This window comes from Heteronotia binoei, chromosome 10 (genome assembly GCF_032191835.1).
Source record: "Heteronotia binoei isolate CCM8104 ecotype False Entrance Well chromosome 10, APGP_CSIRO_Hbin_v1, whole genome shotgun sequence".
In the NCBI taxonomy this organism is placed as follows: domain Eukaryota; kingdom Metazoa; phylum Chordata; class Lepidosauria; order Squamata; family Gekkonidae; genus Heteronotia; species Heteronotia binoei.
In genome coordinates this window covers 89,174,465-89,191,928 of record NC_083232.1, presented here as the reverse complement: position 1 = coordinate 89,191,928, position 17,464 = coordinate 89,174,465, and the positions used below count along the sequence as shown (strand labels likewise).

The following is a 17,464-nucleotide window of genomic DNA, read 5'->3' as shown; positions in this document are numbered from 1 at the left end:
ATAAATAAATATTCAGGTTTTTTTCTATAAACTATTCCAAGTTTGAAATTTTTCCTATTTTTGTTCCACTGACATCAAATTACAGATTGAATCTTCTTTCCCATTCATGAATCAAGAAATCATGATGTCCCTTGAATTTAAATGATCTATGTGGGAAAACGCCATTTTAGGCCTGTGCTTGTCTGGGAGTTGGCTAGGAGTCTATTAAACTCTAGGCAAGGCTTTGGCCTAGTCTATTTCTCCTTCCCCCTCCCCTCCTGTCTGGAAACAGCACTTCTGAGGAGGCTTCCTAGAGAGACAGGAAGTCTTTCAGGCTGGACTCCAAGAAAGGCTGCAGGAGGGAAAACCAGTTCCTGGGCGGGAACTGGGTTTTATATTAGAGGTTTTGGGAAGGAAACGGGCAGTTAAAAGTTGTCAGGGGAAGCTGATAGTCAGTTGAGTTTGATTTGAGTCTTGGGTCACCCATAGTTCTGGCAGAGGTTGTCCTTGAAAGGGCAGCTGCTGTGAGAGCCCTCTCAGCCCCACCCACCTCACAGGGTGTGTGTTGTGGGGGAGGAAGATAAAGGAGATTGTGAGCCACTCTGAGATTCGGAGTGGAGGGTGGGATATAAATCCAATATCTTCTTGTTCTCCTCTTTGCACTGCCCCACTGGAGCCAGCACTAAGCAGCACAAGGGTGGAGGGAGAGCCAGGGAAGATGGAACCACTCCCAGGGAAGGGGTCCTGTGTGACTTGCTTGGCTTTCTACTGTGTAGACCAGGGGTGGTCAAACTTGCTTAATGTAAGAGCCACACAGAATAAATGTCAGATGTTTTGAGAGCCGCAAAACACATCAGATGGGGGAGAGAGCGGTGGAAAGAAAGTAACTTTAAATACATTCTCCCAGGAGATTGTAAGCCAGTCTGAGACTCTAATTCAGAGAGAAGGGCAGGCATACATCTGCGGTCATCTTCATCTTTCAGCTTCCCATTGAGGAAAACCTGGGGTATAAATGAACAATAGTGGTGTCATGGTTAAAGTGTTGGACTTGGATCGTGGAGACACACGTTCGAATTCACGCCCCCCACCATGGAAGCTCATTGAGTGACCTGGGGCCAGTCATGCACCACCTCCACAAGCCTGCTCCACAAGGCTGCTGTGAAGGTAAAACGAAGAAAGAGAGAATGTCGTATGCCATCTTCAGTCCAATGGGGGAGAAAAGGAAGGCATAAGTGGAGCCAACAAAAAAAATAAGTGAACATTTGAACTCTTAAGGACACATAAGCCAAAGTGATTGCCTCCCATCCTTCACCCTCATCTGGCAAATGCAAGTAGCTTGAAACAAGTTTAAATCTATCAGAACTCATGGGACTATCTGGAGTAGCAGTGAAGTGGGCAGAAACTCCCCACCAACCAGGGGTGGAATTCTAGCAGGAGCTCCTTTGCATATTAGGCCGCACCCCCCTGATGTAGCCAGTCCTCCAAGAGTTTACAAAAAAGAGCCTTGTAAGCTCTTGTCGCCAACGAAGGAGGAACCGCCACTTCACAGGCAGCCTCCCCTTGGGGGTGGGGGCGGGGAATCCAGGAGGTCTCGCTCACTTCTGCCTCAGCTCAACTCCTATTTATTGGCTTCATTTATACCTGGCAATATGGGGGTTTAAATCTGGATCTCCCAGATCCTTTTAAGCAGAGTTTGTGGGGGGGATGCAGTCCTCTGGAGTTCCAGAATCTCTTTGTGGAAACAAAATTTTCAAAGAAATGTTTTGAAGTTCATGAGGGGCACCCACGCGTTTCTCCTTCATTTCCCTCTTGAGAATTCCGGCACCTCTTTTTCCAGAAAGAAAAGCCTTGCTTTTAAGAGAGATGGATGTAGAACTTGGATTTATAAATAAAATGTAATTTAGAATTACGTTTTGCAAAGTCCCTCCTCCCTTCCTCATCTTGACAGTCTGATAGGCTGTTGATTCTCACCTTCAAGAATGCAGAGATGTGTCATTTAACAAACCTGGAAAGAAGAAATCTAGCTAGGGACAACTTTTTCCATAAGAGAACTCTGAAACTTATCCCAGTGTATGTGCGTTGGTGGTTCAGTGGTAGAATTCTCACTTGCCATGCGGGAGGCTGGAGTTTGAATCCTGGCTAATGCGATTGACAGTGTTTTAAAAAATTCATAATTTCCTTTGACAGCCAAAGTGCTGTTCTTAGAAAAATCACATGCTAACAATTATGCCTAAAAGGAGGAAGAAAACCAGAGGAGAGCATGCATTTGCAGTGCTGTGTAAGCCAAAAGCTCACATCTTGTACATCTGCTTGAAAACAAGCAAGCAAAAATACCGTTGCTTTGTATGTGCCAAAGGACACAGCATTGTGAAGAAACATACATATAGTAAAAACACTGGAGATGCCGGGGATTGAACCCGGGACCTCACACATGCGAAGCGCGCGCTCTACCACTGAGCTACATCCCCCAACCGCCAGGGCTTGCTGGGTGAAGTCTATGCAGTCCACTCAGAAAAAACCTTCGACCCTTAAGAATTGTCGCTTCACCTCCCTGTTTCCATGCAAAACTGCAAGAAAACAAGTCAGGATATTCCGGTGCAAAAACCCTGTTACAAGACAAAGGCGAAAGGATGCTGCATGAACATTCCTTCGCGGTAGAATTACATTCTGCCAAGCTCCTCCTACTTTCCTCATCTGACAGTCTGATAGGCTCTCCGGAGGGTTAACCCCCTCAGTTCTTCATACAGAAAGCTTTAGAGGCATTTTCTGTTGTAGCAGCTTTTTAGGAAACAGACTGTCATCTCTGTAGAGAGGACAAAAAGAACTGCTAGAAAAAGAGGGGGGGAGGACAGGGATTTAATGGAGGGGAGCAATAGCTACGTTTCTGTTTGCTGCAGCCCCAAGAAATACTTTTGAGCTTTGCCAGAAAGAAACTACAGAGAAGCAGGGCTTTTTTTAATACCAAGAACTCCTTTGCAGTGTTTTTACTATATGTTTAGAGGTAGCCGGCTCGAGGTTGACTCAGCCTTCCATCCTTCCGAGGTCGGTAAAATGAGATCCCAGCTTGCTGGGGGGGAAGGGTAGATGACTGGGGAAGGCAATGGCAAACAAACCCCGTAAAAACGTTGTGAAAGCAACGTCACCCCAGAGTCGGAAACAACTGGTGCTTGCACAGGGGACCTTTCCTTTCATTTCCTGTGCTGAAATTAACATGGTTCGAGACTCCAGGTTTACTTCCAATGCTCTTCTTTCACTATCCAGCTTATCCTGCAGCCTCTGCAAGGATAGTTATACCTCAGCTGTTTTGTTGACCGTATTCTCCAGTGAATAGTAGTGCAGTCTGACAAGCAGTGTTCCCTCTAAGCTGAGTTATTGTGAGCTAGCTCACCGTTTTTTAGCCTCCAGTTCACACGTTTTCTGTTAGCTAGGGAAGGATGGCCCAAGAGCAAAGAAATTTATACAGCTCAAACTTAAGAGAGCCAGTTTGGTGTAGTGGTTGTGCGGACTCTTATCTGGGAGAACCGGGTTTGATTCCCCACTCCTCCACTTGCGCCTGCTGGAATGGCCTTGGGTTAGCCATAGCTCTTGCAGAGCAATCCTTGAAAGGGCAGCTTCTGGGAGAGTTCTCTCAGCCCCACCCACCTCACAGGCTGTCTGTTGTGGGGGGAGAAGATATAGGAGACTGTAAGCCGCTCTGAGTCTCTGATTCAGAGAGAAGGGCAGGGTATAAATCTGTAATTCTTCTTCTTAATGCCAGTAGCTCACAAAGCAGAGTTTTTGCTCATAAGATTCTACAGCTTAGAAGGAGTATTGCTGACAAGTTAAAAAAAAAAGTCCCCTGTGCAAGCACCAGTCGTTTCCGACTCTGGGGTGACGTTGCTTCCACAACATTTCACGGCAGACTTTTTACGGGTGGTTTGCCATTGCCTACCCCAGTCATCTACACTTTCCCCCCAGCAAGCTGGGTACTCATTTTACCGACCTCAGAAGGATGGAAGGCTGATTCAACCTCGAGCCGGCTACCTGAACTCAGCTTCTGCCGGGATTGGACTCAGGTCATGAGCAGAGCTTTGGACTGCAGTTCTGCAGCTTTACCACTCTGTGCCACGGGGCTCATATTGCTGACAAGTACCTATTTGCAAAACAGTGTTGTTCTTTAACAGCTTTCTTCTCAATACGCAATGCTTTCTCAGCCACCGTGGTACGGCTCCATCTGCACAACTGTACAGCCGGAGGGGGGGGGGGGGAGACATTGACTTAGACTGGAGTAACTCTGCCTAGGATTGCACGGCAGGTGAGCTCAGGTACCTATATTCTCCATGTGACAAAAGCACCAACATTCTGGAAAAGGGACTCCTGCTAACTGGCCTTTAATTCTAGCAATAAGAACATAAGAGAAGCCATGTTGGATCAGGCCAACGGCCCATCAAGTCCAACACTCTGTGTCACACAGTGGCAAAAAATGTTATATACACACATACACTGCGGCTAATAGCCACTGATGGACCTGTGCTCCATATTTTTATCTAAACCCCTCTTGAAGGTGGCTATACTTGTGGCCGCCACAATGGCACTCACTCCCATTTAATCTGACAGCCGAAAAGGAAGGAGCTCACATCTCGAGCAGGGGGAGTCTGACCACGTCCCAGTACAATTAACGGAGACCTCTAGTGTGTTTTCATTTGTAGGATTTAAGCACTAAGAGCAAATTCTGAGTGGTCACCCTCCCAAGCTGACCCCGACCAATTCTTTACAGGCAACTTCTGTGAGAGGTCTCTCAGCCTCACCTACCTCACAAGGTAGCTGTTGTGGGGGAAGAAGATAAAGGAGATTGTAAACTGCTCTGAGATTCAGAGAGAAGGGCAGGGTATAAATCTACGGTCTTCTTCTTCCAAGGTGGCTGTTTTCTCCAGGTGAACTGATCTCTATCTCCTGGATATCAGTTGTAATGGTGGGAGATCTCCATCCACTACCTGAAGGCTGGCAACCCTAAATTCATCTCCCTACAGGGCCATCTAAAGGCTGAGTTTACTGGAAGTGCTGGGGCAGTACTGAATCTGACAGGCTCTTCTTGCGCTTGGAAGTGTCTGTGGCCCCTGACACGACCATCCAGTGACGGATTCTGTGTATTAAATCCAGGTAGCTTTTTCATTCCCCTCCCAATAGCCCAGGCTTGTCTGATGTTGTCAGGTCTTGGAAACTAAGCAGAGCCAGCCCTGGTTTGGTGTAGTGGTTAAGTGTGTGGACTCTTATCTGAGAGAACCGGGTTTGATTCCCCACTCCTCCACTTGCAGTTGCCGGAATGGCCTTGGGTCAGCCATAGCTCTCGTAGGAGTTGTCCTTGAAAGGGCAGCTGCTGTGAGAGTCCTCTCAGCCCTGCCCACCTCACGGGGTGTCTGTTGTGGGAGGAGGAGATTGTAAGCCGCTCTGAGTCTCTGATTCAGAGAGAAGGGTGGGGTATAAATCTACAATTCTTCTTCTTCTTAATGTGGACCTAGATGTCCTTTGCATATGTTAGCACTGAATGACCTTTTGAATAGTTTAATTCCAGTTTAATTCAAAGGGTGCGTGTTAATGTGCAGCTCATGAATTTCACCTTCCTCCTATACGCATTGTTGGAAGTGAATCTCACTGATTTGAACTTTTCAGTTTTGTGTGTATTTGTGCCATCGTGCAAGGGGCTTTCAAGGCAAGTGGCAAGCAGCGGTTGTGTGCCGTTGCAGTTTTATTTGGAATTCTTCCATCCACGTACTAACCAGGGCTGACCCCGCTTGGCTTCTGCGGTCTGATGAGACCAGGCTATACCTCGCTGCCTTCTCTCTGAACTTCTCAGTTAAGCCACCGTCTTTCAGCCGTGAATCGGCTGTCACCTCAACCGTTCTAGCCTTGATATTGTACACAGAATTCTTACTCTGCCTTACTCTTGTACATTGAATTCTTACTCTGTACATAGATGTTGTACGTAGAATTCGTACTCTGCATTACTCAGCAATGTTTTGCATTTGTTTGTAAAGAACGCAAATGAAATATTGCCGCTCGTAACAGATGGCAGCAGGCAATCCCGGTGCGATTGATCGGCATCAGTCCACAATGTTGAAAGTAAGAAAAGAGCATATTAATCAGTTTCAAGGGGTTAAAAATAAGGATTCCCCGCCCTCCCCAAGTTATGTGCCAACCATGCTACAGTACCATTTGTAATCCCATCTGCCACAGATGATACAGCTACAAAAAAGTATTTTTGAAAAATCCAGTGCTGGGCAAAATATTTATTTTTAATGATCCTCCCCATCCCCCAAGCATTAAACAGAACTTTCCTCTCTATCATGCTGCACTTCAGATCAAGGTATGCCAAGCATATTCTGGTTGCTTCAGTAGTTAACAGCGAAGGTTTGTTCTCAGTACAAAACCGGTGTCGTTTCTCATAAGGGGCTCATTCTAGCCCAGTGGGACGTTCGATCCTCTTCCTTTGACCAGCAGATGCTCTGCCCCAGGACTTTCTCTCTGGAAAAAGAGGTGCCAGAACTCTCAAGAGGGAAATGAAGGCGAAACACACAGGATTATTTGAAACAATATTATTTTCATGTGCTACAGACTTACCCCTACTCCAAAGAAGTTCCAAACTTTAGACTTAAGAACTTCCTCATTTCTTTTGTGGTTCTTGCTTTTTGTTGTCTAATACTGAATGATGACCTTGAAGCAATTTTTGAAACCTGGGATTTTCTTTTTATTTTTAGAGAAATGCCCTGTCTCTTGCTCCGTTTTGCAAATAAACAATCATATAATCCAGGAGCCATGTTGGATCAGTCCAATGGACTATCCAGTCCAAAATTCCCTCATAAAATGCCCAAAAAGCACCAGAATGTCCACCAGTGGGGCCAGGACAGTAGAAGCCCTTCCACTGTTGCTTCCCCCCCTCCCAGCACCAAGAATACAGGCATCACTTGCAAGGAAAGAAAGAAGGGGGGGGCAAAGAAAAAAAAAAACCTTCATCACCATCAGATGACCCCAGCCAGCAAAAATTCTGTCCAGGGGTCATTTGGTAAAAAAAAAAAAATAGCTACTGGAATGCCCACTCCGCACCCCTCTCGGCTGAAAAAAACACACACACTTCTTTGCCACCCAGGCCTCCCGGGGAAATCTCCCCAAAAGAACATACTGCAAGGCACATGAAAGTTCACACATTGAAGAACACTTCATGGGTCTAAAGTGCCAATGGATGCTAGCTTTTCTCTCAAACACTGGGAGCGGGGGAAAAGGAAGGAGAGGCAGCCCAGCTTCTCTCTGCACAACAGAGATGGGGTGGGGCTAGCTTTGCTGGGGGCAGGGCTAGCTTTGGCTTTTCTTGTGACCCGGTAGTGAGGCTTCCGTGGCCCGGTACCGGGTCACGACCCTGCAAATGGGAAACACTGATATTATCTATGACCCCAATTTGGACTTAGAAATATACTATTAAGGTGGTTGGAGACCTGGCAACATTTCTCAAATATTGAGAACAGTGTATTCATTTGGGGGGGGGGGGGAAGCTGTGAGAAACAATGGTGCTGCCAGGGGGTGTGGCCTAATATGCAAATGAGTTCCTGTTGGGCCTTTTCTATCAAAAAAGCCCTGAATATATTAAAACCATTAACAAAAATGGATGTTGCAGGCCGAGGTGCACAAGATTCTGCTTCACATGAAAACTGGTCCTTCCCTTGGATCTTCTGAGTTGGCTAAATTCTACAACAGAACAATACACATCTTATTGGATACACAAGAGTAAACAGTTCCTTGTAAGATATAACATTTATTTAGGCCGAGTTTTCTTACATATTTTTATTCAAGAACAGAAGGCAAAAACACAGGTTTTTAAATACAGAAAGTTGCCTAAACGTTTGTCAAGTTTAAATGTATCGTTTGCAAGTTCCTTTCCTCTGTTATTGCCCACAGCTTTACTACAAATGCTACAAAAATGGCAAACCTTGTCTAGTCAACACTAAAGTAAGCCACACAATGTCTGTGTGAAGAACGACACTTGTATAGGCACGTTGTGGTAGTGGAAATAGGAATAAATTTGAATGGTGCGTCCTTTATTGGTTGAAACTGAATGACCCAAAGAGGTATCTCCTACCACAATACCAAAATCAGTAGGAACTTTCATTTACTTGAACAGCAAACAATTATTTAACATTCTTAATTCTACCCAAGAACCTAAAGATAAATTCTCAGGAAGTCAGTGGAACATGTCACTAAGAGAAGACTGCCTTAGCAGATTAAGGAATCAGGCACTAGAAATAATAATAAAAAAAAAACATTTTAAGATTTCAAAGCCAGTGGATCTATTCTATGATCTTTGAGGTGTTAATCTCTTTGCTACAGTCTATCCATTGATCCTGCTTTTACAAATTAGAGAGCGAATTCAAAATGTTTGTCTTCCCAGACTACACTTTACCTTTTTGGCCAATATTTGATGTTTGGCATTCTAATGAGATGCTGCTCCATTGTCATTCATAAATACAAAATTTTATTGGCACGTCATTAGTTTAGAACGACAATGCTTTTCCATACCACAACAACACTGAGGACATATCAAGTTATTCAAATCTGTAACTACTGGCTTAACCACAGCTAAACTATACAGTGCAGTTTTAATAAAAGATATACCAAAAAAAAAATTGTTCACAAGTTCATTCAGACACAAAGAAAAGAGCCTTTAGCACAGCATATTAGATGGGAATAAATGCAATGGACAAAAGTATATTTTAACAAGCTCCTCTCCCCTATTTATATTGATAGATACACATATATATCCCTTAACCCAAGGAAAAGTCATATTCTAAAAATGAAAATAATTTGTCTAGGACAACAGCGATTTCTTTTATATCTTTCAAATATATCTTTGTTTTTTTACAGTCCAATTACTACACAATTTATACTTAAGGAGGAAACCAATTGGGACAGTTGCCAATTCATCCATTAAAAACTGCGCTGAGAGCAGTGCCTTAGTACAGAAAGAAAATTAAATTAAAAATACATAATAAATAAGAAAATTGAGCAACTCCTCATCTGTAGGTTCGAAAAAACCTAGTCCAACAAATTCTGCTGCCGCACAACCCCCAGGCATTTCGGAGAGGCCTGCACAGAGCCAGATGAGTAAGCGCCACTGCATGGATGCTGCACAGCGCCAGAACTTGGTGAATCCCACTCTCAATCGTTTTAAGATGCAACAGTTACAATTCTTGGTCAATCGAAGAAGGGGAAACAATGCTGCTTAAGAAAGCTTTATAAATGTCTAATTTTAAAAAACCTTTGTTTTAAAAAAAGCTAGCAAAGCACCATTATACTAGAAGAGATTCTGTTGATATCAAGGACTATTACAACATTTAAAGTTCAGAATAAGTAAAGTATGCATTTAATTTCTTACATCCTAGGTTTGGGAGCGCTGTATTTTCCCCAGCCAAATGTACAATATTTATAGCGCCGGGAAAGAGGAGTGAAAGAAACCGCGCGTGGGACTAGCTGTACTGAACCACTCACAGCTAAATCCTACCCCAGGTTTTGCATATTTGCATATTTACAAATTAGTGTGTAGCTCTGATTCTGGATCAAAGTGCGACAAAGGAACTGCCACGTGATTGTAGTGCATGGGAGGACAGGTGCTCCCCCTCCCCCCCACCTCTTCCGCACTTCCACTCTGGAGGAAGCAGCAAGTTAGCAACAACGGACGTGAGGTCTCGGAGGAGGCAGTTCTGGTGGGATTTCTGGCTCTGGTTGTAGGGACAGGATACTGTTGGACAATTCGTTCCGTATAACATCCAAAGGCATCTTGAAATAGAAAAAAGAAAGCTCTTGTAAGTAATAGCCACTAGAATGAAAAACTATGTAAGAAGAAGAATACTGCAGATTTACACCCCGCCCTTCTCTCTGTTTGGTGTAGTGGTTAAGTGCACAGGCTCTTATCTGGGAAAACCGGGTTTGATTCCCCACTCCTCCACTTGCACCTGCTGGAATGGCCTTGGGTTAGCCATAGCTCTTGTAAGAGTTGTCCTTGAAAAGGCAGCTGCTGTGAGAGCCCTCTCAGCCCCACCCACCTCACAGGGTGTCTGTTGTGGGGGGAGAAGATAAAGGAGATTGTAAGCCGCTCTGAGACTCTGATTCAGAGAGAAGGGCGGGAAATAAATCTGCAATTATTCTTCTCTGAATCAGAGACTCAGAGTGGCTTACAATCTCCTCCATCTTCTCCCCCCACGACAGACACCCTGTGAGGTGGGTGGGGCTGAGACGGCTCTCACAGCAGCTGTCCTTTCAAGGACAACTCCTGCGATAGCTATGGCTGACCCAAGGCCATTCCAGCTGCAAGTGGAGTAGTGGGGAATCAAATCCAGTTCTCCCAGATAAGAGTCCACACACTTAAGCACTACACCAAACTGACTCTGGGGTGGCCAAACTTGCTTAACGTAAGAGAAACACAGAATAAATGTCAGATGTTTGAGAGCCACAAGGTATGGACATCAGAAGTTTGAGAGAAGGGAGGGAGGGAGATGAGAAAAGAAAGCAACTTTAAATACATTCTCCAAGCCAGCCAACAGGGTTGATGGGGGCTTTGAGAGCCACATAATGTGTGTGAAAGAGCCACAGTTTGGCCACTCCTGCAATAAAATACGCTAAAAACAATGGCATGTAAAGCTGTTTTTATAAGCTGGTTTAAATCTACATCCCAGAAGAGCAGTCAAAGTGCGAAGTTCCACCTCCCATACTTAGCACACAGGAACATAAAACACTGCAAAAGAAGTGTGACACCACTCCATCAATAACCAATACCAACAGGACTGAAGCAGATACACCTTTCTCTGGATTGTGCCTATGGTTCTATGGGCTTATATAAAGCTAAGGCAGAACAAACCCTGTATAGCCCAGGCTAGCCCGATCTCATCAGATCTTGGAAGCTAAGTAGGGTCAACCCTGGCTAGTATTTGGATGGGAGACCTCCAAGGGATACCAGAGTCATGACGTGGAGGCAGGCAATGGCAGACCCACCTCTGAATGTCTCTTGCCTTGAAAACCCTGTGGGGTTGCCGTAAATCGACTGTGACTTGACAGCACTTTCCTCCACTAAGGTAGAACAAACTGAAGCTGAATCCATACAAGGCGCAAGTCACGAGGATCAGGAAGGCTGACATTCTAGAGCCGGGGTGTCAAACTTGAGGCCCGGGGGCCGAATCAAGCCCCCACAGGGCTCCTGTCAGGCCCACGAGCAACTCACTGTCATCTGCTTCCTTCCCCCTCTCTTGCTTCCTTGCATTTATTGCCAGTCTATTTTCAAGTTCAATTCATGGTTCTGGTTATGGCTTTTAAAGCCCTTCATAACCAGGGACCTGCATACCTGAAGCACCGTCTCCTTTCCTGCATCCCTGCGCACAAATGGCAGTCATCAGAAAGTTGTCTGTTGACCAATGTTCCCTCTAAGCTGCAGAGTCCTGTGAGCAAAAATTCTACTTTGTGAGCTACTGCCGTTAAAGTTGTGATCTACAGCATAAATCAGTGTGCTCTGGGGTCATCCTCCCTGAGTTAAGACAAAAATGTGCGAGCTGGAGGCTAAAAATCTGTGCGCTGGCTCACGCTAACTCAACGTAGAGTTGTTGACTATCCCATCACGTAGAGTCACACTTAAAATCTCGTCAGCTTGTAGTATCAAGGCATTTTACCTTTTTTAGGATGTCATCAACCAGCTTCAGAAATATTTCATCCACGTTGAAGTTGTCCTTGGCACTAGCTTCACAAAATCGCATCCCAGTTATCTGCTGTGCAAACTGACAGGAAAAGACAAAAAAAAAACCCCACCAATGACTTTTTGTTCTAAATTAATGGAATCTCATTTGGTCTGTGATTTTTAGTTCCATGTAAAAATATGGATCATCAGTGGGTTACATGCCTTACCCATTTTGGAGTAGATTAACAGGTGACTAAAAATAGATGCCATTTCAAAAATGTCACATCATAAAACACTGAAACATATCTGGTTTGGGGGAGGGACGGTGGCTCAGTGGTAGAGCATCTGCTTGGGAAGCAGAAGGTGCCAGGTTCAATCCCTGGCATCTCCAACTAAAAAGAGTCCAGGCAAATAGGTGTGAAAAACCTCAGCTTGAGACCCTGGAGAGCCATGAATGGGGCTGTGGCTCAGTGGTAGAGCATCTGCTTGGGAAGCAGAAGGTCCCAGGTTCAATCCCCGGCATCTCCAAAAAAGGGTCCAGGCAAATAGGTGTGAAAAACCTTAGCTGGAGAGCCGCTGCCAGTCTGAGAAGACAATACTGACTTTGATGGACCAAGTGTCTGATTCAGTATAAGGCAGCTTCATATGTTCAAATGTAGAACATAAAACTAATGCACTTCTAAGGAATGAAAAATTAACTAATTTCAAATTAAGATCAAAATTAATATATTAATATAAATTACATTTCGTTTCTGCATTCCTTGTGCTCCCATGAGGCACAACCTCCCCAAATCAATGAATATTAACTTGGTTTTACCTACACTTACTTTTTCTCCCTGTTGCCGACTGATCTCTCTGTCCACTTCACAATCTAATTTATTCCCAACCAGTAGTAGCTCTGCGTCTTCCGAGGCATACTGGGGTGGAGGGCCGGGAAAAGAAAAGCAAAATGGTCCAAATCATACGCTTAGAATGCTAGCCTCTAAAACTTCAGCTTGGTCAACATGAACTTCCCCCCCGCTTTGTCCACAATAAACATAAGCTGAGCAGCAGGAAACCCCGCCCCCTCTGCTTTGCTATCCTGGTGTTCCTCTCAGCTACCTGCATACAGGCAGGGCAGGGGTCCTCCCGACCCTCTAGGTCACAGGTGTTGAACTCATTTGTTATTAGGGCCAAATCTGACATAAATGAGACCTTGTCGGGCCGGGCCGTGTGCGCACCTATTTAAGATTAGGTAGCAGAGACATAAATTTTATAAAGGACAAAGACAAACACAAAGATTTTTTTAAAAAAATGTTAAAACATGCTTAAAACATTAGCGCTCGTTGATCTTAAAGGTGCTTTCTTTTTATTTCTCCCATGGGATCCTTGGAACTTGGTAAATGAAGCTCTGGCTCTTTCCCGTCTCCAGAGGATGAGGAGCGGGAGGAGCCTCAGCCAATAGAAGGAAGAGAGGCTTGGCTCAGTAGCTCTGTGATTGAGAGAGCCTGGCAAAGCAAGTTCTCCCTCCTCCCCTAGGGAGGAACCTCAGTCAATGGGGAAAATAGAGGCTTTGCTCCCTAGCTTTTGTGTGATTGAGCAAGCCTGGCATGGCAAGCTGTGATGCAGAAGGAAGCTAGAGAGAGGGAGAAGGAAGCAGACGACAGCTAGTTGCTTGGGGGCCTGATAGCCCTCCAAGGGCCTGAGTCAGCCCCCGGGCTGCATGCTTGACACCCCTGCTCTAGGTATTCTAAAAGGTGGCAGAAAATACCCCCCTAGAGCTCCTGACCTAGCAGGTGGAAGTCCACAACCCATGGGCTGAGGACCAAAGCTTGCTTTCATTTGAGAGATCTGCTGGTTCACGCATCTCTTTATAACAAGTGTGACAGTGATGCTTAAAAAAACTGCTTAATATACACCCCTATTTGTATAGCCAGGCATCCAGACTGCACACTGGAGACAGCAATGCCAAGTCGGCATGCCAACTGCACACGACATGGCAAAATGGCAAACAGAGGACGTTTTGAAGAAGCTACTATGAAAAAAAGAGAGAGAAGCATACAGGTGAGCAGCCAGAGCTCTTGTGAGCTGAAACCTGCCAGTGCAGAATGTTTGTGCGTGTGGTGTTACACCGAACTAAAGCGCTTTAATCTAGATAGCTACATTAGAGGTAACAGGGTTCAAAAAGATAACATGGCTGCCTCTGTTAGGGCATTTTTTTTTTCTGGAAAAAGAGGTGCTGGCACTCTCAAGTGAGAAATGGAGAAACACACGGATGCCCCTCATAGACCTTTAAACATTTTTTTTGAGAATTTTATTTCCACAAAGAGGTTCTGGAACTCTGTTCCCTCAGGGAAAAAAAGTCCTTGCCTCCATGTACACAAAATGACCATGTGTGTCCTGCATTCGTGGCTGAGACAGCATGTGCTCTTTTGCAGTCCTGTGTAGATGTGCAGTTTCCCGTTTCCCATGCGTCTCATGCATTCTCGCCGCCTAATCATGCTGACTGTAGCCCAGAGCATCCATTGATGCAATCTTTCAGTCCCCCTCATTACATTATTTCCAGTCAACCTATTTACATTATGTAGCACAAGGGGACAACATCCCATCTCACATCCCAGGAATTTTGCTGGCAACCAATCCACCAACTTCTCCTCCCCCTCCCAACCCCCATGAAACATAGTATGTTCCATTAATTGACACAACAGCTGCGGGATAAGTTTCGCTGCTGCTCCCCATGAGAGCAGGAAAACAGAAGCCTGGATATCACCACCGCACCTACGTTTAGGGTTCCTGCTAAAGCACGGCCACACACATGGTTTCTGCAGGCTGCTGTTCAAATGGAAGAGATTTCACAACGCCAGTCTAGCTTGCAACAGGCTGGTTTAGGTATGACATACATACCCGCACAGTGACGGTGACACACAGGTATACAGGATGCAGCTGCAGGCTGAAGTTTTACTAGTGGAGAGATTTATTTCCCGTGTCCCCTTCCTGTGAGAGCAGCTAGACAAAGGCTTAATGGAGACTGCCCCCATCTTCTCTGCAACCAGCAGGGAGAAAGACAATCTGGAATTACGAATGATATGAGGACACTGCCTACTAATAGGCTTGCTTGGAGCACGCAGGAGGGCCCATAACCGAGAGCTCTCGGCAGGGTGCAAGGTGTCCTTGACTTCAGAATCAGAATTGAGACAAGACTGAAGGCAGTGCAGAATGGCAACTGGAAACAGAAGGTGAGCCCTCCAGGAAGCCTTTCATTTCTCAGAGAACACCCGTGCGATTACAGAAGCAGAGAGGACACCCCCTTCCTTGTCCCATTAATAGCCTTCAGCCAAAGGTGCTGCACTCTTCTAACTGTACCTTGGTCAGTTTTTCAGCAAGTTTATTTTCAGAGTTCTGCTGTTGACCATAAAGCCATAAAAGTCCTAAGGCTCGGTGGGCAGAGATCTTTGAATGTTCTCACCGTATCTCGCTCTCCTTTCTCTCACAGAAAAGAAGGTGGAAATCATTCTACCGCTGGGACTCCAGCTCGCGGCAACAGTCTGCATGCCCACCTGCGTCTCTGCACTTTCACAATCTTTGTAGGTTGGGCGGGGGCAAGGAGAGAGTCTTCGTCTTGCTGTTCCCACAGAAGAGAAGGGGGAATTTCTCCACCAGTGAAACAGCCATCTAGAAGCATGAGTGCAGTTGTGGGATGTGGCTGTGTGACTTGCTTTCAACTGCAGGTGGGGCTGGGAGTGTGAAATGTTGTTATCGCTGGAACATCAAGCAGGCAAAAATATATTCCCTCCTTAAATGGGTGTGGAGGGAAACGCCCTCACCCAGTAAGCCTTTCACAGGAGTGGAGCCCATGCAGACTAAGTAGACACCTGGTCATGCATCTCAGCAGACAAAACTTTTTAAAAAAAGAAAACAGACCAGGGGAAAAAGAAACCACCCCTTCCTCTCAGTCATGATTAACATTCCATACGGACAACTTATCTAACATCTGTGACTGGGAAGACAACAGCAAAACATAAGTAGTAGTAGACAGCATGACTGAAATCTCCTGAGTTTTACCTGCATAAAAGAAGGACTACGTGATTTCAGCACTCATAATGATACCTCGGCCCTGACCTGGATCGTCCAATCTAGCCTGATCTTGGAAACTAAGCAGGGACACTCCTAGTTAGCACTTGAAAGGGAGACCACCAAGGAAGACTCTGCAGAGGATGGCAATGGCAAACCATCTCCACTTCTCACTTGCCTCACTGGGGTCGCCATAAAGCAGCCACAACTTAACAGCACTTTACACACACGATACCTGGGCCCCGACCTGCGTAACTAAAGCTAGTCCAACCCCATCGAAGCTTGACGCTACGCAGGGTTTTTGTAGCAGGAACTCCTTTGCATATTAGGCCACACACCCCTGATGTAGCCAATCCTCCAAGAGCTTACAGTAGGTCCTGTAAGACGAGCCCTGTAAGCTCTTGAAGGATTGGCTACATCAGGGGTGTGTGGCCTAATATGCAAAGGAGTTCCTGCTACAAAAAAAGCCCTGACACTAGGCAATATTCGTCCTGGTCAGTAACTGACCAGGGCAACCAAAAAAGGAAGTCCAAGGTCACTAGACAGAGGCAGGCAATGGCAAATCTCCTCTAAACATCTCTTGCCTTGAAAACCCTGTGGAACTGCCATTCGTCTGCTATGACTTGGCAACACTTTACACACACAACAATGCCCAGGGAATGAGTCACATCTCACTGAGCCTTCAGCGCCTGCAGAGAAGGCCACATCTCGGCCTCCAGGGCTCAGCTGCCGCAATGCAATCTGCCATTATACTCGGGACATGTATCAAAATCAATGCCACCGATTTACAGAGAAAGCAAAACTTACCTTATCAATCATTTTCATCCACTTCGGCAAATCATCGAACGTCTCCTTCTTTGTGATATCGTACACCAATATAATTCCCTTGGCACTTCTGTAATAAGCTGAGGTAATGCTGTTGAATCTTTCCTGACCTGCGGTGTCCCTAAGAAGAAGCAGCACATGTTGGTACAAGTATTCCCCCCCGCCCCACCCCAGTTTACAAAGCATCACACATTTCTACAGGAAGAAAGCCCATAATAAATGAGTATTATTTCCATAGTTAACTAGCCCATGTACCAATTTTGCATGGTGTATTGCCCAAAGCAAGTAGATGAAATCATGGAGTGGAATGTAAAGCATAAAAAGGTCTAGGCGCACAAAAAAATGGCAGTTTCCCTTTCCACTGCATACATTTTTAGCAATTTTATTCAAGTGTCAGCTTGTCATTCAGGGACACAGACATTTATTATTTCTACTCAAAAGGAAAACCCACTGTTTGGATCAAGACAGGAGAGAATACTGGAAGAAGAACAATATGTGTGACTGTCAAGAGGCCTCTGCGTGTCCCACTTCTATAATTAATGTGAACCTGCTAATCAAATCACACCTAACAAAATAAAACTGTCATAATACAATGAGGCTTTGCGTTACAAGCCATGCACACACGATGCTATAAGATAAATCTTGCTGCTTAGGTGCTTTGCTGTACTGCATAAGCAGCAGGAAAGTGGGATATAAGTACTCAAAACGAACAACTCAGAACAAGAGGTTCCAGTCCGGGTAAGGCAGCCAGTGGGTATTACTTCCGTTTTTTACTTGCTCTGATGACACAAGATTACAAGCAGGACTTTGCCAGACCAGTTTGAGTTGCTAACAGCGTTAAAACAGACACCTTCAGACACTCCTTCCATGTGCCAATTTGTGCAAGCCTTAATACTGAGTCCTAAATGTAATGAAGTCTTATTG

At 45.3% G+C, this 17,464-nt stretch overlaps 1 protein-coding gene and 1 non-coding gene across 2 annotated transcripts in view; both read right to left on the bottom strand.

Moving 5' to 3' along the window:
* Positions 1–2,375: 2,375 nt before the first annotated feature.
* On the bottom strand, positions 2,376–2,447 carry TRNAA-CGC (transfer RNA alanine (anticodon CGC)). Its single transcript has one exon. It is a non-coding gene; the product is annotated as a tRNA-Ala (tRNA).
* Positions 2,448–7,742: 5,295 nt separating this feature from the next.
* Positions 7,743–17,464, bottom strand: part of RAB12 (RAB12, member RAS oncogene family) — a 29,191-nt gene continuing 19,469 nt past the window's right edge. Inside the window, exons 3-6 of the mRNA XM_060247761.1 lie at positions 16,523–16,661; positions 12,493–12,582; positions 11,661–11,765; positions 7,743–9,780 (exon numbers count right to left, since the gene is read on the bottom strand). Coding sequence (XP_060103744.1) covers positions 9,667–9,780; positions 11,661–11,765; positions 12,493–12,582; positions 16,523–16,661 — 448 coding nt within the window. The 3' untranslated portion in view covers positions 7,743–9,666. The remainder of the gene's footprint in view (positions 9,781–11,660; positions 11,766–12,492; positions 12,583–16,522; positions 16,662–17,464) is intronic.